The sequence below is a fragment of the Anser cygnoides genome, chromosome 16 (assembly GCF_040182565.1).
Source record: "Anser cygnoides isolate HZ-2024a breed goose chromosome 16, Taihu_goose_T2T_genome, whole genome shotgun sequence".
In the NCBI taxonomy this organism is placed as follows: domain Eukaryota; kingdom Metazoa; phylum Chordata; class Aves; order Anseriformes; family Anatidae; genus Anser; species Anser cygnoides.
The window spans coordinates 8335841-8356756 of record NC_089888.1 but is presented as its reverse complement, the minus strand read 5'-3'; the positions used below and the strand labels follow the sequence as shown (position 1 = coordinate 8356756).

At 43.8% G+C, this 20916-nt stretch overlaps 1 protein-coding gene and 1 long non-coding RNA gene across 10 annotated transcripts in view; one reads left to right on the top strand and one right to left on the bottom strand.

Annotated features, from left to right (window-relative positions):
• The window catches only part of ADNP (activity dependent neuroprotector homeobox), a 31278-nt gene extending 18845 nt beyond the window's left edge, over window positions 1-12433 (bottom strand). Inside the window, exons 1-4 of one of the 8 annotated variants that reach the window (XM_066978127.1) lie at window positions 12270-12432; window positions 7157-7279; window positions 2059-2217; window positions 723-768 (exon numbers count right to left, since the gene is read on the bottom strand). In XM_066978127.1, coding sequence (XP_066834228.1) covers window positions 723-761 — 39 coding nt within the window. In that variant the 5' untranslated portion in view covers window positions 762-768; window positions 2059-2217; window positions 7157-7279; window positions 12270-12432. Of the gene's footprint in view, window positions 1-722; window positions 769-2058; window positions 2218-7156; window positions 7280-8930; window positions 8949-10490; window positions 11074-12269 lie in introns of those variants that run through there. The other 7 variants (XM_066978130.1, XM_066978129.1, XM_066978128.1 and 4 more) reach the window with 7 other exon arrangements.
• A 164-nt stretch (window positions 12434-12597) lies between these two features.
• LOC125183797 (uncharacterized) overlaps window positions 12598-20916 on the top strand; it is a 40372-nt gene continuing 32053 nt past the window's right edge. For both annotated transcript variants that reach the window (XR_007166406.2, XR_010825216.1), the window contains exons 1-2: window positions 12598-13431; window positions 16811-16931. This is a non-coding gene — a long non-coding RNA (uncharacterized lncRNA). The remainder of the gene's footprint in view (window positions 13432-16810; window positions 16932-20916) is intronic.

Sequence of the window (20916 nt, the reverse complement as noted above, 5' to 3'; positions counted from 1 at the left end):
CTTATCTTTTCAGACCTCCACCTCTATCAAATTTGTTTGGAAGTGCCCAACGTTATTCTTGGCTGGGAGGAGTGACAGGCCAATAGGAGACAAGCCACAATCTGAAAAATTATATAAGCTTTGTTTCCTCGGGAAACCTGGCCAAAACATTTAACTGCAGTTAATGAAGTAACTAATAGTGACTGGTAATGAGTCAGTAAATCCTGACTCATCTACTCAAACTTTCTCCAAGTATGCTATCTCTTGCTATTCACAAGAATAGAGGAAAAAAGAATTTAACTATGTACTTGCAGTTTCCGCCAAAAGCATGCCTGGTGAGTTTTTGTTTTGTTTTAAGAGGTGTCACTTAAGGCTACCTTTTAACTAATCGTTTTACTTTTGGTCATTTCTCTTTAGTCATCCAACACATTCACATCTTTAAATTTACTGATGTTAAGATCTGCAATTTTGATATAATGGAAAACAGACCACAGAAAGAATTTATACTAGTACTAATATTCTTTAAAGACTCTTCCATACACATTGAGCAACATTCAGAAGTATGCTGAACTGCAGTTGTGGCCCAGGTTTGTTTGGTTTGGTTTCTGAATTTGTTTAGAAGAGAGTTTTGCAGAGGTATCTAATTGAAATGAAAACTGCAGAAAGGACAAAGTTACTAGATTAGAATACTTAAGCAAAGCCTAAAACAAAATGAAACAAATGTACTTTTAAAATTTAGCTACCTTATGGAAAGCACTTGTTCCCAGCATGCAATACTCCATCTTTTTCCTACAGAAAAAGCAACGTTTCAAACCCTTATTCTAAAAACCTCCTCCTTTTCCCTGTGTAATATATCCCCCCACCCCACTTAAACCCACTCTTCTAGTCCATTGACTTTGTTAGGTATGTAACACGATCCCATGATTTTCGTTCTGATAATTCAAACCCCAATTTCTTAGTATCTACAATACTAAAAGGGAAGGGCTGCAGCAGAGTCAAACCCAGCATAATCAGAAAAATGCATGCAGTTTGGTAACAAGTTAGTGCATAAAATTCAGATTATACTAAACATTACTTCATTAAAAACTACAGGATACCTCTCTACTAGATAGACTCTTTTTAAATATTAAATATTTCTCAATGACAGTTACCGTTAAAATCAGAAAGCAAGGAGAATCCAGGATCAACACCATCAGTGCAACCCAGACACTGTCAATCTTTGAAATAGGTTTAAATTTCTCTGTCGGCTGTGTGCCAGTACCACATTACTGTTGTTTGCTATGCCAAGCTTTTTTTTTCATCTATCTTATCTTCACAATTTTATCAGTAACCTGATTTTATTCCAATCATAATAACATCAGTAAATTTTAAATTAAGTCAGTTTCATGCAAATAATTCCCCCCCACCGCCCCCCAGACAAGTACTGACATTTAAAATCTGTCATTAAAAAAAACCTTTTGGGACATCATTGTTGTATTTTCTCTCATTTGTTTTTTTTTTTTTTTTCCTCCCCTTTGGCTTCATTTTTTCATTGTTGTTTTTAACTACAGCATTCCTCCCTCCCCTCCAATTGGACATATTCCAGCCCACTTTGACAGACCAATTTATAGACAAATGATAGAAAATATCTCAATAATAAAATACTTAAGCTTCTAAATTTTAACATTTAAATCATGATTCAAATAAGAAATGTCAGATTCTAATAAATAACTTAAAGGGACATCCAACTTAAATTATGTTCTTGTCTTTTAACTTTCGTATCACAAAACACAGTTTTTTTCACTCTTCTGGCAGTTCTCTTGTAGTCAAAATTAGCTTTTACTTTTGCCTCTGTTGGTCTTAATAAACCAAAAGAGGGGTTTTGCAGTGTCCAGTGAAGCTGCCAAAATGGTTAAGCTCAAAGCCCTCTAAGTCCACAATTTTTCTAGAGTTCAAGTTGGTGTTCCTTTAAGTTCAGAACGTCCAAATGTCAGTAGCAAACAGTCAGAACTATCCTTTCAACTATTTTTTGCATATACTTCACCAAATCAAAATCTTAACTCTTCCCAATCTATTCAGTACATATTATGAGGCATTTACCTCCAAAATTAATGGTGCTTGGGCGTCTCAGACTCATTGGACAAGTTTCATGCAAAAGCCTCCAAAAATAATTCTCCTTGCAGAACGCCCACCTCAGCGATTATATTACACCTACTGTGTGAGGCCAAAGCCCGGACATAGAAGAAGCATCATATCCTGCTGTACAAAACAAAGTGTTAAAGACAAGAGATAAGAAATGTAGTAAGGGCAATCTCACATTTATAACGTACGTTTCATTGCAAAGGATTCTAAAACCACGTATACGGTACCTTTACTGACACGGAGCTACTGTGGGGTGCAATCCAGCAAGGTTAAGAGTGCTGCATAAAGTTTTAACAGATTTGTGGTTTAAACAGATTTCTCTAGGTGATGTTATCCAAAGAATATTCTGGTACTAACAATTCAATTAAGTTACCCAAGTCAGAAATCCAGCAGCATACCATGATGAACGTTCCTATTCACACTTCATGTAACCTTCTGATTTAAGTGTCTAGGGCCTCCGTTCATACCGCATGTGAGCTATTAGTACCGGCAGCACAGCTGCACCCTGTACACCAAGCACACTTATTGAAGCACCAACACTTCCTCATACAGGTAATTTTTCCTAGAAGTTTCCTATACAAGTACAGTCCCACCTTAAATTACAAGACCGTGGGAGATCAAACAGGTGACATGGCTGCCAGCCACAACCCTAGGGAAACACACTCATTTGGGAAGCATTCAGATTAAAGTTTCCAGTTATATGGCTGTTAGGAGGAGGATGTGAAGTACACTGTTCAGGGCAATGGCATGTAAACGATTATGTTGCTCTAGGAAGACTTGGTATCTCTTCGACACACATCACCCATGGACAGAAATTCAGTTTTGAAAATACTGGGAACACCAGACACAACAATAGTAGCATTAAAACTGGAACAAGCAAATGCAAAGTTTACAAAGGCAACATTTGCAGAGTCATTTAGTTTACCACAGCAGTTTTCATTGTTTAAAACAATTAATTTTTCTCTGTTGATCATTCAGACAGAACATCCACAGCTTAAAGTAAAGATCATTTTTCTAATTGGCTAATATGGCTTCAACAGAAGATACTAAAATGTTTTAACAAAATTTAAGGAGACAAAATTCTTAAGATACTTCACAGTGAGGCAGAACAGAACGCTGCGTATGCTTTAACAAGACCACTAGCCATACCTTCAAATAGGTAAGAATGGCAGGTTGTTTTCTTTCATACTGGATTATTTCCCAGCTAGAAAGGAGAATTTATATCCCTGTATCTCTGTCAAGTCCAAATTACCTCTCTCCCACTGCATTCTCAGTGCAGAAAGAACACTTCTGGATGAGGACTGAGCGGGACTGAGAGCAGATCAGTGTCAATTAGTGGGTCAGTCTGAAGATACAAACACTGAGCACGCAGAAGTACTCATCCCATACTGGGCCTCCCAAAGACTCAGTATCATTTCCCTGCGTTGCGTTGCTGACCAGAATCACCAAGCTTCTGGCATTTTTTCTTTCTTTGTGTAATCCCAAATACTTTTATTTTAGCCCTTATTTTGATAGTATTTGAACTTGGAGAAGTTCTTGGTTTGCATGCTACAGTGCAACACAGTGGCCTGTATCAGAGCTGACAACAGCTGTGTTCCTGGGCATAATGAAACAAGACTGTTAGTTTCTTGGCATTTTTCTTTTTATCTCCCTAGATTCATAGAAACTATTCCAACTGCGTTTAAAATAAGATTTTTAATGATTTGTCTGTTTAATTGCAGTTAGTAGCATGCTGTAAAAAGCCAGCCATAAAACAGACTCACAAGGAAGGCTGTTAGTGCAACATCGGGCAAGGTTTTTAAAAAATGCGAGAAAAATATGCAAGAAAATTAACCTATGGTTCCTGCAGCAACGGAAACGCAGCCTCCTCATGTATGCAGCTTCAATGATGCTATGTAGTAGTGTGGTGTATAATATTCTGTATTCACATTAGGACAACGATGGCCTCTATCTTTGGCAAGAAGGTTGGGGCTCCAGGACCTGAAAGTCCCAGGACAGTTGAGCAAGGAAAAGTGATAGTCAGGAAGCAGAAAGGTATCACAGGGAAGAGTGAGCAAACCAAAAATACCAGGAGCAGAAACACCAGGGAGAAGAGAGGAGTTGGGAGAACTACAAACTAACAAAAACTTCCACGAGAAGGTAGGAGTTACAGCTAAATACCTCTCCTCTGCGCACTGACTGAACAAAGAGTCTACTCCTGACACAGCTATCTCTGGCTTACAATAAGCATTTCCACTGTCTTCTGTTTGCACTCTTCTTATTTAAGCATTTCTGGCCTAGTTTTCAGAGGGGCTGTGCACCCACATCTCCTGTGAAGGTAATGAGATTTACAGTTTAACAGCACATCTTAAATGCCAGACAACTAAGAGCTCATTTTTCAAGTCTGCTATAATCCTAAGACAGAGGCTGTTTTGTAAGGGCGCGCGCTCTACTCTACTGGCAACATTTTAAACACAGAGCACCTCCACAGCATTACCAGCTCCACCATCTGCAACACCAGCTACTGCCCATGTAACACCATGGCTGCCAGCTAACTTTTGTCTACCACCTCAACTCCAACCAGACAGTTCTGTGTGCACAGTGCCATGTTAGACCCTTAGGCTAGCACAAGCCTCCAAGCCCTTTAACTTGTGTCTGTACCTAAAACAGGACTAGGCATATTAGAAAGATGTAAAGTAAACAGAAAACCCAATCAAATCTGGCATGGCGTTCTGAAACTACGGTAATTGGAACTGAAGGGAATTAGCAAGTGTATTTTGGTACCTGGTCAATGTATTGTAAACCTTCTGCAGACCTCTGTGCATGAAACCCCCTGGCTGTCCTTCACAGTCAAACAGTCTATTTCTTAAAAGTTCCTTTGCCAATTAAAGACTTTAAAAAGATTTTGAAATCACTTCAGAGATTAAATCAGTGTGTCAAAGAAAAAGGACTGTTCACACCACTTCTCTGGACATCTGTAGGTTTTCTAAAATGTAGTACTAAAACAAACAACAACAACAAAAATAGAAAAAGCAGCCACACTCACATTCCTTTGGACGAAATTCTTTGGCTAATAACCTTAACGTGCTGTTTCTGCGATTCTATGTGAACTTCAGCAAGGGTTTATGAAACTGTTTCGCTCTTTTTTTTTTTTTGGAGCTTATTGTCTATCTTCAACTTGGTGACTCTGATGCTAACAACTCCAACTTCCCATCACAGAGGAAGAACTTCTATGGAAGACAGTTCTAGTGAGAAGGCTCAGGAAGGCTGATCTTACTTTCCATTCATTTTTTTAAAAGGTTAAAAAAATATCTTCTGCAGCCCAGCAGACAGGGATCTTCTAAGTCATTCACACACTTCTCATTCTTGCTTGATTTCTGGAATTTTCCACTGGTGCCAGAAGCTCCATCTGGTGGGTGTGTACACTAACTGCATAGCTAAAAGGAAATTAACTATTTCCTTATCAACCTTTGCTTAGTAGTATAAATTTTGTACACTGCGTGATTTCTATGCCCCAATGTAAAATACAAGATGGCCAAATTCCCACTGCTCTAGGAACAGTAACTCCTTATTTCTTCATGAGTAATCTGCTACCTTGCACTCTGCCAGGAATTTGTTGGGTTTTCCTATTTTGATGACATAGGCTGACGTTAAAAAATAAAAAGCACATTGTTAGCTAAATTTAAATATTTTCTAATGATCTTCTGAACACATAAAAATACCAGAAATTCTGCCAGTTCCTACTGCATTCTGAAAATCAGTTTTAAATTGTATCTATTATTCTTTAGGGCATGCCATACTTCAGTGCATAGGAAAGTTTAAATTAGAGGCACTAGCACCAAGAAGTAAGCTTCCCCCTACTGCTATCTTGAATATCTTTTGTGACTGTTCATGATCTCCAAAGATAAACATTTATGTGAAACCACATTTGTGCAGTGAAATCAATATGTAATGTACATGCTCAATACAACAGTCTTGCTTGTTTAGGGCTATTTCTTAAATATTTCTATTTGAATTGTACTAAAGCCTGCCCATCTTACAGAAATTTGAAATCAAGACTAGAGGTCACTGAAGCACAAAGGATATTATTTGCTTACACCATTATATCCACACTTCAGTGATCAGGAAAAAAAAGGCTGCATGAATATGCTTTAAGATTTCCAAACGCGATCCTCATCTATTGATTGTAACTAAACATGAACAATCCCTGAACAAAAATGATTTGGGGAATTTGCAGTTACAAATTAAATACAACCAAGCATAATCTTTCAATCCAAAACTCAAAAAAAACCACATTTGAATAGAAATCTCTAAACTGTGCAGGAATGAAGCATGTAATCAATATAGATACAATTTATGATCAGATTACACCGATTGTGAAACTGCAAACAGAAATTAGACTGCAAGTGCAAATGGCAGTCTTATCTTCTATTCTGTTTTCCTTACACCACCACTGGTAGTCTTATCTTCTCTCTATCATGTTTTCTTGACACCACCACTGTGTCAGCAACAGGACTTGTGCAGCAGCCAGAGCAGAGAACTGATTCAACTGAAATGCAGTCTTTTGCAGCCACAGCAGTTCCTCCACACTCCCAAGCAGAAGTGTTAGGACTGGTACGAATAAGGTGGCAGGAAGTGGGGCTTGTACGACTCCTTGTAGAGGCAGTACAGACATAGATATATTTATACCACGAGTGAAACTGCACCCCTTAGTGTGTCCTAACTAGTAAAATGCATTGCTTGCCTGCTGGTTTAAGTGGCAGAACAAACCAACAAAACAAAAGAGAGCATACAAACACTTTTACAAGCTCATCTAAAATCCTGCCAATACATGTTTTCTCAGATAGAGGATGTATCAGATACTGACAGGACCTCGCCAACTGGCTAGCATCTAAGTATTTAAAATGTAAAAATAGTCTGTGAAGTAGGCTGATGCTAATTGTTTTTCCTTTGCCTTACCACTTCACACATGCTATGCACAAACGCTGGGTAAAGCATTTACCGAAAAACGATTGGGTAAAGACTGTAAATAAGAGCTTAAAAAAAAAAATCGGTCTTACCACTCCACATTTCTTACCTCTTTCCCTTTCTGTCTAAGCATAGCTCCCAAGCGCTCCAATCCCTGACTACATTCCAGCGTTAATCCACCTCAGCTACTGCTGTCTTCGGTCTGACTCAGGAACCTTCGATATTCAAAAGGCTTCATAGCAGCAGCAGCAGGAATGGGGAAACAGAACAAAACAACAGATCACAAACTTGAGTTTGACTTCTTAGGAGAAAAAAAAAAGCAATTTAAGACCAGTATTTTGTCTACTTAGATTTCAAGAGATATTTTGCCCCCTTACTGTTGCTGCTATGAATCTGCATCACTAAGAACCTCTTTGGCCCAGATGCAGCACAAGTGAAGAGCTATCAGATCCAGAGTCACACTGGGAATCAATACACAGAAGAGGTAAAAAGGGGTAAAGGGAAGAATGCCCGAAGGCTGAGATCTGAAAGAGAGCAAAGGAGATGGATAGGGAAGAAAGAGCAGCCAGCGAAGCCAGGCTTGAGAGCATGCCCATGCCCTTTCCTACATGTAAAAGACTGGAGGAGTGTACTTCAGTGGACAAGGTGTTAATAGTTAAACTTCTATTTCTTGTGAATTGTTCCAAAAACCTGTTTCTTAAGTAGCTTCTAAAGGAACCATTCTGTCACATGATCTGGATAGGCAAGAACTTGCAGGTGTGACGTGTTCGCAGAGACAATTACACAGGTAATTGGGACCCAACAGGCAGCATGGACCCAAACAATCTCTTACGCATGCCACCTTTTAAAAAAATAACCACCTAAGGATATATAAAGGGTGGTAAGTGAAAAGTGACTCACTGCAGGAAAAAACAGTATTTATTCCACTCTTACTCAAAATCATCACCTCATCAACTGTCATACACATTCAAAAGCACTGATGTGAAGAAAGAATGGGATGCTGAATTTGAGCCTTGTGTCTGCCTTTCACCATCAGCTGCAGTGAAGTTCTGAAGAACGGTCTTTCCTTACGGCATATGGCCCTCAGGTAAGCCAGAGTTACACCCTCTCTGAAAATCTTTCTTCAAGTCTAGAACTGAATTTGGTTCTTACTTTAGATCTAAGTATTTCTTGAAAGCTCAAAATGAACAAGCCAATTTGACCAACCTGACTAGGAAAGCAAGAGCATTTTTCCCAAAATATGTCAGGTCAGTCAAAACAAACCTTCCACGTATACAGAAAGTATTGGGCACATGCATATATTTTAACTAAATTAATGTAATTAGGAATTCTTTATCTTCCAGTGCCTGTACAGGTATTTGTATTACACTATCCTTACACCACTATCATTTATTCTCATCTCCATAGCTCATACTATTACTAGGAAACGTGAACTTCTATCAACATATTTATTTACAGGAGCAGGACTACTACCACATTAACAATTACACTTTTACAATTATATTAATAAAAATTGTACCCAACATTAAAATAATTTTAAGCATTGAACAGATCTGAACAATCAAAAATAACATAATGCTTGTTTAGATGCAGGCCAACATAGTCAGTTGTTATTCTTTTAAATAAGTATGTTAAATGTATCAAAAAGAAAAAAACAGAAAATGTAGCATTATTAAAATACAAACTCATCTGAACTAACAAATGAAGCGCATCTTTGTCCATCCAATGCAGACCAAATCACACCACACAAACTAACTGATCAATTTAAGTCAAACTCGGTGCATCTCTCCTGGCACCTATGTCCTAGTGACTCTAGACTGTCTCATCATATCTGATGCTGTTTCGTCCATCCCCAATGCATAAATTTTGTGTCTCAAACTTACTTCAAATGCTGGAGCAAAGATAACCTCCCAATTCTGGAAAAAAAAAGATCAATAAATTTCTTATCTTGCTGCTGAGTCTTATTTGCAGCTACCCAAAAATAAATACACTAACCCATGAGCACTGCCTTTTCTCCCATAAAATGATTTCTGCCTTTTTTTTTTAAAGCATCAATCAGATCTTTATATAGAGTTGTAGAATACACATTTGGGCTATATGACTTTTGATTACCAGTGTGCTTCTGATTGAGTTACGCATTGCAAGAGTGCTACTTTAAAATTTAATATTTACTTTCAGTATTTACTATTATTATGGAGTAGTAAAGCTGGGTTGGGAATAATCATCTATTATTCACTCTGCAGTGTGACAGAAGCACAACTTACCTTCCACAGAAAATTTGTGCTGGCATTCATCTAGGAATTTCTCTGGCATCCCCTTCTATTTTACTAGTGAATGCAGTAACTGCAGAGTTCAGTTTGGGAAGTACCTAACAAATGATACTTTACTCTACTGTCGAATTATTTCCACGCTCAATTAAAATGCTGTTGTAATACACCACTGTGAGTGACACATACCAATTCTGAAAATGCTAATGGGCATCTTCTGACAACTGTTAACTTCTATCCTACGTATACAGAGAAAAAAATCAGTTATTTATCTCATCCTGGAGAGCACGTCCAGTCTTCCTAGATGTTTTGTTTGTGAAGCTAATACTCAACACTGATGGGCACGCGCTTTCCAAAACAGCCAAGAAGTTCCTCTGCTTTCATTCCTGGGCACTCTGAGAGCAGACAATATTCACCACTCGCCTTTTACCTACAGGCAGGCACAGCCACCTTTCACCTTCACCATCCCTCGCACATCCAATCACTTCTCTCCTGAAAACCTAACACAACCGATCTCACAAGCCCACAATGACTTTCCAACTCTAGCAGATCCACGTAATACACTTTCAAGCATAAACAGTAGTAACCTAAAAGAGATACAGGTTTATAGAATCTGTATCGTGAACCATTCACTTCAAGTTAAAAATAACCTGAGGGTTTTTTTTCCCTAATAAGGGAGCATTCCAGACGTATCAATTTGCAATGATCTTAGAGAGCTGTCTTCAAACACTGGAAGCATTTCATTTCTAATAGATACTAGAAAGTCTTTAAAAAAAAGATACTTGATAAGAAATACTATTAATTTTAGTAAAGGGTGGTTTGCTATTAGAAAAGCAAAAAATGTTCAGCTTTTTACTACTTTTGGAAGAGAATAAGTTTTTGGTTTGTGGCTGAAGTTTACATAAGTATTTACCGTAAGCATCTTCAGCAAAGGTAACAATCATCTTATGACCCATCAGCCCTAAGTGCAATTTTTGTTAACAACAGTACTTTTCTCTCTTCTCAATGTTTTAAGATTTCAACACATATTGTGTTAATGTTTATCTGCTCATACCAGATTACTGTCCAACACCTGTAAAAATTACGTCTGAAGCAGAACCAAACGCAGGGTTTGTTACTAAACGCAAAAAAAAGAAAGCTTTTTTTTTTTTAAACAGGACGATCCATCCTTCTCACCTGGACGGATGGCAACTATGGCAAAGCGCTGTAAGCCCTGTAATTGTTGGTTATCAGCCACCCCAAGGGAAAGTTTTTCTAAGTAGCAGAGATCCCGTGGTGGGGAACAATGCTGGTGGCCTGCAGGAGATGCACACCGTGCTACGCAGCAGCCACGCCAACCTCAGACCACGCTACGTTGGCAGGTAGGAATGGTGTCTCCATTATCTCAGGCACATGGTTCACGTCCAAATGGAAAATAGTAGTAAAAATGAACAAAAACATAGCTAGTAAAAACAACCTGGAGAAGAAAAACCTGTAGTTCTTCTACAAGAAATCAGAACCTCTTTCCCACCTACCGAATGGTTCCAACACGTCTAGCAAACAAAGTCTCAAGACGTCGAGGTCTCCCTCATCCCGCCTCGCCCACCACCCCTAACAAAGCAGCCAACCCTTCCCTGCCGCCTCACACCCAAAGTTTCTCCCCCTGCAGCCGTGCGCTCGGAAGGCGTGAGAAGAGCCTCGCGAGTTCCTAAGGCAAATGGCACCAGGAGCCACAACCGAGTCCCAACACGACACCCGACGCCCTCCACCCAGCCTCGCGTCCCAGCCTCACCGAACCACGCAGCCCCTCCAGGCGCTGCTCGCCCCCCGGGGGACTCCCCAGCCACCTCCAGACCCCCGGCCAGGGGTGCAGAGGCACTGGGGGGGGGCCGAGGCCGGCCGGGGGCCCTCGGGTCCGGCGCCAGGAGCCCGCCGGGGCCTGCCCCGCTGGCTCGGCCGGGAGCGGGGGGGCCGCAGGCGGCGCTGCGCGGCCCTTCCCCGCCGCAGCCGTGCCCGGCGCGGGGAACGCGCCCCCTGCCGCCGCCCGCCCTCATCTCCGGCGGGGCTGCGCTGCATTTTGGGTGGGGGCTGGTATTTTTTTATTTATTTATTATTTTTTTTCCTCTCCTCTCCCCGGCCACGCTCAGAAACCGGGAGCCACGATCCCGGATCGAACGGAGAGGGAGCTGGGTGGAAAGAGAAAGAATTATGAAAAAAAAATAAAAGGAGGGGGGCAGGCTGAGGCTCAGCATCACCCACACCGCGGTACTTGTTTGGGAAACCTTCCCCTCCCTCCCCCGCCCCCGGGCTGCGATCGCCGAGCGCAGGGAAGGGGGAGCAGCCCCGGGGTGCGGAGCGGGGCGTTCGGCCTCCGCTGTTCCCCCCCTGCCTTTGTCTGGGAGCCGGGGGTCGGCGGCCGGAGCCCGCGGCGGGGCCGGGCAGGGCCGAGCCAGGCGGCGCCGCCGCCGCTGCTGGTGCTGGGCTGCATCCCGCGGCTGGGGCTCGGCGCGGGGCAGCGGCTCCGGCTCCTCCCGGCGGGCTGGGGGCCGCTGCCCGCCTGGCTCCGGCCCCAACTCCGCCACCGGGGCCCTACAGCAGCGGCGGGATGCTGGCTCCGGGACGGGTCCCCTGAGCGGCCGGAGGGAAGGGAAGCGAAAGAGGGAGGGAAGGGGAGGAGGAGGAGGGAAGGAAGGCGGCGGCGCAGCGGTCCCCGCCGCCCGCTGGGGCGGCCTCAGCGCTTCAACGGGTGTGCGGCCGGGCACGGCGGAGGGAAGGGAAGGGAAGGGAAGGGAAGGGAAGGGAAGGGAAGGGAAGGGAAGGGAAGGGGGGAAGGGAAGGGGCCCGCCCGCCCCCCTCGCAGCCCCCCAGCCGACCACCCCGGGGCCGGGTCCCGCCGGGGGGGGGCCAGGCCATGTCCTGAGGCGGGCGGGGGCCGCCCGCAGCCGGGCCGTGCCGCGGAGCCGCGCACACACCTACCTGCCCGGGGCTCTCTGTCCTCGGCAGCGAGGGCGGGCGCTCCCCCGGCACCTCAGCCTCGGGGGTGTGAGCGGTGTGTGTGTGTGTGTGTGTGTGCGCCGTGTGTGTGCGGGGCGGGCGGAGCGCAGCCGGCGGCGGCGCGGGGGAGACAAAGGGGGCGGGGGGGGGGGCTGCGTGAGGGGGGGATGGAGGAGGAGGAGGAGGAGGAGGAGAAGGAGGAAGGGGGCGGCTGTGGGGAGCGGGCCCCGGGGGGGCGGCGGCTTCACAGGGCTCGGGCCCCGGGGCGCGGGGGGTGCGGGAGGCGCGGGGGGGGGGGGGGTGCGGGGGGGGGCTCTGTCTCCCCGGGCGCCCTGCGGACAATACAGCCGGGTCCCTCCTGCCCAGAACCTGCCCTGGCCAAGATGGCGGCCGAGAAAGAGCGGAAGTGACGCCAGGCGCTCATTAGCATACGGGACTCATTGTCCGGCGGGAGGGGAGGGAGGGGGCCGCGCCCCGGGGGGGGGGGGGGGAGCAGAGCGGCGGTGGGTTCCCGTCGGCACTGCCCCCGCCGGGCCCCGCGGGGAGGCTCCCGGTAACGGGGGGGGGGCTGCGCGAACCGGGGGGGGTGAGGTGAGGCGAGGGGGGGGGTCTCGCGAGAGGCCCGGAGCCCCCCCGGCGGCTGAGGAGACGGCGGCGGGATCTACCCCGGTCCCGCTAGGAGGCGCCGCGCCCTGTGGATGGGGCCGGCGCCGCGCGGGTATCCGTCCGCCGCCCCCAGCCGGGACTACATCCCGGCCCGAGGGGGCCTCCCGCCGCCGCCGGGGGCGCGCCCACGTGACCGCGCCGCCGCGCACGTGACCGCGCGGCCTCGTGCCGCCTGCCGCCCACGGGGCGGCCCGGCCCCGCCCCGCCCCGCTTGGCCCCGCCCCCTCCCTCCTCAGCGCGGCCCCGCCCGGCCCCGCCCGGCCCCGCCGCTCCCTCACACCATGGACAGCGCCGCGGGGCGGCCCCGGGCGGCGGGGCACGGGGCCCCCCGGGGCCCCCCGGGGGGGGGCACAGGGCGAGGCCCGGCACAGGGCACGGAGGCGTCGAGCGGGGTGAAGGCGGTGCTCGGTGGCCGCTCAGGGACAAGCCTCGTGCACACAGGTGGCAGGAGCTGCTGCGGGTGTGGTACGGCGCTGAGGTGAGGGGACAAATATACGTGGACACCGCCAGTTTATCAAATTTGCCCACTTTGGGCTTGTTTCCTGCAGGCGCGCCATTATCCCTGTTAGATTTTTGGTTTCTGGTGAGCGCTGCACGCACACGCCCGCACGGCAGGCGGGAGGGAGGCAGTCGGCTTCACGGGCGTAACTCCTCAGCGGTAACGGCTGAGGCACGACAGGGCGCTGCGCGCCGCCTGCCCGGCTGCGTATGGGTGGGCACGCTCGGGAGCCTGGAAGAGCCGAGGCCTAATTTGATAGCTTGGTAAAAAGGTGCCGTAAGTGAAGTGGAGCAGTGGTGGCTGCAACTTCTAAAGCACACGAACTTGAAAGGTGAAGCAAAGCTCAATTCCTGCCGTGCTCGGCGCTCAAAGCCTTGCTACTTCAGTGACACACACAACAGTTGAGCCTCATGATGCTAGAAAGAAAAGTCTCTTTTCTGAAGTTTAAAAGCATAGAAAAGTTGCTGTAACTTACTTGGACTTCATAAAAACTGCTAATTCCTACATTTTTATATGACTCACATCCTGCAAATATTTACACCACAATTCACATAAATATCTTTAATGAAGAATTTAGTGATGTTTTACGGTGTTTGTTACCTTTTTTCAAGACTTTCTAGTTCAACTGCATTTATAAGTACACTGTTGGCAAATCACACCCTTATTTCACCACGTATTTCACACTGTCTTCACATTAGTGGTCATAAGAATCAGAAAGATGAGGAAAGAGTCTTTTATAACAGAATGGAAGTACACAAAACTTACCTGCACAAACAAAACTTGTGATTTAGCACTAAAAAAAAAAGTTTCTAGAACTTGAAGTTCCTCTGTTTGGGGGAAAAAAAAAAAAGTTTTGAGATCACTTTTACCTAACATCTCTTACTGCTCAGATTTACATTTTCTTCTCCAAATTAAAATTTTAGAAGAAAGGGAGAAACGTTTGTAGCGCATTTAATATGACATTGTTACACAAACTTTTCTTCTTTCTGAAAGACGAAAAAAAAGCATGACGATAAACAGTTCTTGAAGTTTTGGAGTGAAGAACATTAACTACTGCAGTTGCCTTACCTGTTGTGAAGGTTAAGTCCATCTGATGCTTTTGGTTGTATACAAGAATGGTTAAATGAGAAAATGAACAATAGTAGCAGAAAACTTAAATGGAAGTTACCAAGCGATAATTTAGATTTGAGGCTGCAAGACGTTCTGGGGCATTTGCTTGTGCCAAGAAGATGGGCAAGGCTGGAGAGGTTAGATTTAACTGACTGTATGCGTCACCACCATAATTTAGGGTTCTAGAATGGATTTATTACACATAGAAAATAAATTTTTAAGAAAATCCAACAGCAAGAGAAAAAATGTCTAATAAGACAAAAATAGCAGAAAAACAAATCCCTGACCCACAGACCTTCAAATCTAAAAGCTGAATTTGAGAAAACATAGAAGTGCCTGAAGGTTAGAGGAACTGCGTTTTATGGAACACAACAGTGCCCTTGGAAATAGAAATTAGATGTGATAGATGTTTAACGGGATGAGCACAACATAAATGTGTGTGTAAATGATACAATAGTGCAAGCAGAAATATTTTGATTTCAGGCAGGAGAAATGAACAGGCTTTTGGACATATTTTCATGTCCTGAATTCTGTTTGCAAATGAAAGTATTAATTTTGTATCTTGCGGTAGTTTATTGATACTTATCAGACACAGCCTCCAGGCTAGGCTGGCAGCCAGAACAGCCAAAGATAGAAAGTTCTCTAACCACTTCCTCAGTATCCAACAATATCAAGGAATTTCCAGCTGGAAATGACATTCCAGCCATGTTATGATGATGGTACCCAGTCTAATTAAGGACAAAAAGAACACAGAAAACAAATTGGAAAGACTTTGGAAACTGGAATTTGGTGTGAGGAAATTAAAGTAGGTATGGATGGCAAGAAGAGCACCAGAAGGCAGAAATATCTACCCAGTGCACAAGGTGGGTGATTCAGGCAAAGATTTTTAAGAGAGAACAACAGGAGGGAAAGATAATGAAGCAGCAGCAGTTTGAGCAAATGGGAGCCATTGCCTGTTTCAGCATAAAGTCTGCAGTGACAGGGCTCAGATGATTTGGGGGTGAGGATACGACAGTAGATGTTGAAAGCAATCCTCAAGTGATGGACAAGATCTTCCTCTCATTTAGTTCAGTGAGAGTTTTCCAGATGATTTGCACAGGATGGCAGTTGTCAGCAGTTAGCAAGTTAGAAAAGAAAGATGAGAATAATACAAAGCTTGTATGAGAAGATTGATTTGAAAGGTAAAATTCAAGCAGTGGGGAAGAAGGAGAAACAAAGGCGTGAGCCCATTTTTCTGCTGTGTGCACAATGCGAGACAATAGTTCATGCTAATATTCTTAATATACTTTTTGTATTATGGAAGTGGGTATTGTTTCTCACAACAGGCTATGACAACTGGAGAAACCCATAGAATCATGGCATTGTAAGAGGCTAAACACTTAACACCAGAGGGGACACAATTAGCATTCCCACGTTGAACAGGTATAATTGAAGGTGTGTCGTGCTATTGATTCAGGTCTGACTTGTGCCCGTGTTTACAATTGCGCTAGTTTAGCAGCCGTACTGTGTTTGTTCGAATACAGAATAACTAAGCCAGCTATCAGTGGTTGTAAGTCCCTAACATAATTAATTATATAATAAATACAATTAAGGTTAATCCTCAGCAGCATTAAGATCCCTAGTCTCACAGGGCTCCATTAAGCCATCCAGCTCCTTTGTCATTCAGACACTTCATCATCTGTCAGCATTCTCTAACCTTCCATGAAAATGACTTTGGCAAAAGTCACCAGGAAGGAGCCAAATTCAGTCTGTGTCAAGACGAAAGTAGGGAAGAACTATCCCTTCACAAAGAGTACTCATTTTTCCCTTGTTTTTAAGAAAAAAAAAATACTTATTGAGCAGGTGGTAATAGCTGCTTAAGACAGATTTGCTTAGCTGGTTAGGATAACTTGGAAGGAAAAGTTGATCCCTTAGAACAGTAAGAAATTGGTATGTGGTATGCAATATTTAGATTTCACTTTGGAAGCTGGTCAGTCAAGTATAATGTCCTTCGGAGGTGATGCTGCTCTGCCATGACAAACCACGGTGTTTTTGTGGATATAAGATTGACAGCTTCCAGGTTCTGTCAACACTTTGAAAAAGAATGAATTCTGATTGTGGATTTAGTTAATAAAAATGTCAATTAAAAAAAAAATTACAAAATCACCTACCTTGCAAATTTCAATAATTTAGCATGTTCAAGCAGCTTGTCTCTTTTACCTCCCCTGCACTGAAGCTGTAATACCAAGTAATGTAATTATTTTGACAGGATCAGCCCATCAAAAGTACTGCCGTATGCCTTCTTTGCAAGAGCAAGCAGAATGGAAGACTGGACTGGAAATGAGAGCTCTCCAAGCACATTTGAGCCACGACATGAACTTCACCACATAGTAAGTAAATCTGGTTATTTTCTTTGCGGGTATCCCCCCAGTTGTTGCACAGAAGTAGTGGGCTGGAAGGGACCTGAGCGTTCTCAAGCTGTGACTGTAGGAGCTCAGTCGAGATCTTTCCTGTTCTGGAGCAAAGGTAGAAGTATCCTTTAGTGCTCAGATCTTCCCCTTCCCGAGAGCACAGCATCTTAGGAGCTAGATAACCACCCTCAGCTTCCCAGAAAGCATCAAGTTCTCAATTGTGGTTTTCTATGGGTTCACCTGCTGCTACGGGTGTGACATGTTTGAAAAAGTCAAAACGGGGAAAGAGTTTGTGAGCCAAACACGTGTCTTTGTGATGCACCATTGGTATTGCTAACCTTGCAGGAAAAACCTTACATTTTATTTTGTGTGCCCACTGCTGTTTTGTTGAGAAATCCCGATCTCTAGGGATGAGTTTTCAGATCTAATTTTGGATTAAAAGTTGTAGTTCAGTTTACTTCTCTCCGGTCCCAATATACTTCCCCTGAACAGTAACAATCACGATATATAAGTTGGTATGAATGGCCACCACACCTGAAGAAAGAAGGTAAAACGTGGCGGGGTCAGAGGGGAGGAAATGATCCTCCAAAAATGTTTATGCTTTACAGATGTTCCGTGATTACTTTCTTTAGTCGTGACTTTTACAGCATGACACCTTGGAGGTGTCATAAAACAGTGATAAAACAGTGATATGTCATAAAACAGTGATAAAGTTTGATAAGCAATCCCTCTCGTCTGCATATACTCTGTATTTACTGATCCTAATTTGCCTGCCGCTCTGGAATGCTAACTGTTGAAAAGCTGTTGCTCAAGTCCAACGCGCCGAACTGAGTAGGCAATCTGTCATTTAATTCAGTTGTGCCAAGATTTCAATCCATGCTTATACTGGGAATCTTGATAGACCCTTAGATAAATATTATTGATTAGTCATTGCTATTTTTTACTGTTGATATGCAGAAGGTTGTGCAGCCTCGCAGTTGGCTTCTACACAGTCCACTGGAAAATATGTTTTATTGTGCTGCCCATATTGGCAACTAGGCACATCTTTATTGCAGACTCAGATTAAAGCTTCGTATTTTAAAAACAAACCACAACTGAAGCCAACTCCTTCCAACCTCAGATCAGTCGACTCTTCACCCTCGAGCCCCAAACCTGATAAACTAGGGATACTGTTTTGATGCTGATTTCTGATTCAGTTGGATATGCTAACCAGGCCTTGGTTGTGTGAAGTGGTTGTCCCAGCTGTGGGATCATAATGATGTAGTCAGAGGAGTTGCATATGAAAATTTTTGTACGACTGAGTGATAAATTCCATGGCTCGGGGTATGGGGCTGTATTGCGTATCCCCGGGGCAGGGCTTTGGAAGGTGTTAAGGGCATAAGGAGACCACACAGCTGCTCACAGTTCAGCTGCCACACCCTATAGCTGATGGGGTGATAAGTCCTCTGACAAAAGGTGGTATCAACTTCAGGAGCCCCCAGTAGTGTTTCATCTCACAGCTGGGGCTTCAGTTTGTCCAATAAAAAAGTTCACATCAGCACAGGCCTGCTTAGGTCACAGCTCTGACTGGGGACTCACAAACCGCACAGAGCGCAAGGACCTCACGTATGTCAGGGATAACCTTATGCCCTGCTGTGTAAAACTCCATGCATAACTTCGCAACCGGTTCTTCTGTAATTTCAAATCTGTTGGGACAATACTCTTGAAGTTTAGCACATGCTTGGGTTGTTTCCATGGGTTTTTGTGTAGGACTTTTCACACGCCACCTTGAATTTCTAGTCCACAATAACAGAACAAGAGGTCTCCTTCCCATAGCTTTGCCCATCTGCCAAAGGAAATATTTGCTGTTTGGGGAAAGGGTGTATTACCGGTATAAAATGTGTTACCTGCTCCCCCCTCTACATTAAACATGTCCAAACAAACATATCCATGATTTGCACAGATTTAAGCCAGGAAGGAATTAAAGCTCCTGTTCTTGCCAAATGATTGAGTTGCTTGCAGACACAGATTCTTAAGGAAGTATAATGGAGAAAGTAAAGTACATTAGCAGAGTATTTGTGCTTTCATAGGAAATGAATATGGATGTAATTAAGAAAAGCTGATTTATGTGGAACTGTAAAACCAGGGACGTAGAATGAAAAATTCCCTGTAAATATCAATTCAGTATATTGTGGTGGCCAAAACAAGGCAAGCGAAATATTGCAATGGGATTAAGGAAGGAACTGAAACCTAAAATGTGACCATATAAATCCCTAGTACATGAATATTTGAGACATTGTATGGAGTTCAGGGCACCTGGTCCCTAAAGATAGAACTGTAACGTGCTACTGACATTTTGAGAATAGCAAGGTGCGGGGTGGTGTCTGTCTGAGGGACTTTAAAAAAAAACAGGACTGAGTACGATGAGGAGATAAGCAGGGTCTATAAAATAATATACAGGAAAAGGGAAATGGGAAACAATAGGGAACATCCGATGAATTTATTAGGTGATAGGTTTGAAACGAAAGGACTTCACAAAATACACGTGTAAATTGCTGAACTCCCTGCCACAGGATGCTGTAGAAGCTAGGACTATAAATTGATTCAAAAAGCAATTAAATCCGTAGAAAGCACCAGAAACCATTAAAAGGTCCAGGCCCTCTCGATCTCTGGCTCCAGAAGACCCCGTATGGCCCGTTGGTGTAGTTGGGCAAAGAACACAGTAGCTGTTTTTTACATGCTTTCATTCTGCAGCTGTTGTTGAGCACTAAGAGACAGCACGGACCTTCTTGTACAACTGCCTTCTTACTTTATAGGCCATTCTTTCCCTACAATACATATTCTTTCAAAAAAAAAAATTTATTTTTTTTACTAAGAATTTATATAGGTGGTTTATAACTTGTTTAAAAGAAGCTGATAACAAATTCAAGTAGCTCAAAGGGTTTATATTAACAGAAACTCAAAACCACCAGAAGAAGCACTAAATGAAGGCTATTTCACCCCATGTCTTGTTTAAAAGACACAAGCTTTATTAAAGAAGGCTTTGTATTAGAACTCTGGCCACTGGCTATAGTTTTACAATATTTATTCTCTGTGAACTTTCACAGCAGTGCATACAGGAGAAAAGGTCAGAGTTAAAGTGCAGTCTTGGAGCTTGTCTTTGTAAAGTTTTCCTACGTACAGAACACCCGTTCGAGTGCTCGTGAGGCTCCGACGTGCTCAAGCACAGGGAATACTTTAGAATCAGATGGTTTTAGTCACCTCAGGGGAGAAACTATTTGGAAAGAAAGTACAGAAGTCTGAGATGGCAGAAAAGATGAAGGGAAAGGCTAGTTAGGTCAAGTCTGGGCAAAGAATCTGTGTTTGTTTTACTCAGCATTAGCACAATACGAATTTATGATTCTCTCCTCTGCAAGTGCATGGAGGGTCAAACACAGAAACAGAAGCTACTTCTGAAGTTGAGGCTTTTAAAACTTGCAGTAAGGGAACTTTTGAAAGTGCATTCAGTATTTAGTGAGTTACCTGTAGCCCACTCCCCTTTCTGAAGAAACATAGTCTTTGGCTAGGGAAAAAAAAGTTATTTTTCATGATATATACAGTAAAATACGCATGCGTATCCATTGCCTGCTAACTCAAGGAAAGCTCGCAGAGCTGCTCTGCAGCCAGCAGTGACATTGATTTTGCTTCTGTCCACTGGATCCACGTTTTATGGATGCCTTTCAGTAGCATTTTCTAAGAGTAGCTTGGTGCAGGCGATTAAATCAGTTTTACTCTTGTGACCTTTTCTCGTCTCAGGCTGTACTGCAGAATGCATCTTTCTGCTTGTGTACTGATGCCATAGAACACTTGCTTTAGTTTCTTTATGCCGTTTTTCTTTATGATAACCTAAATTCCGTTGCCTTTACGCATAATGAGAAACATTATCTATTTATCTAAAAACCGAATATAGCCCAGTTATGCTTCAAACTTGCATGTACTGAAGCAC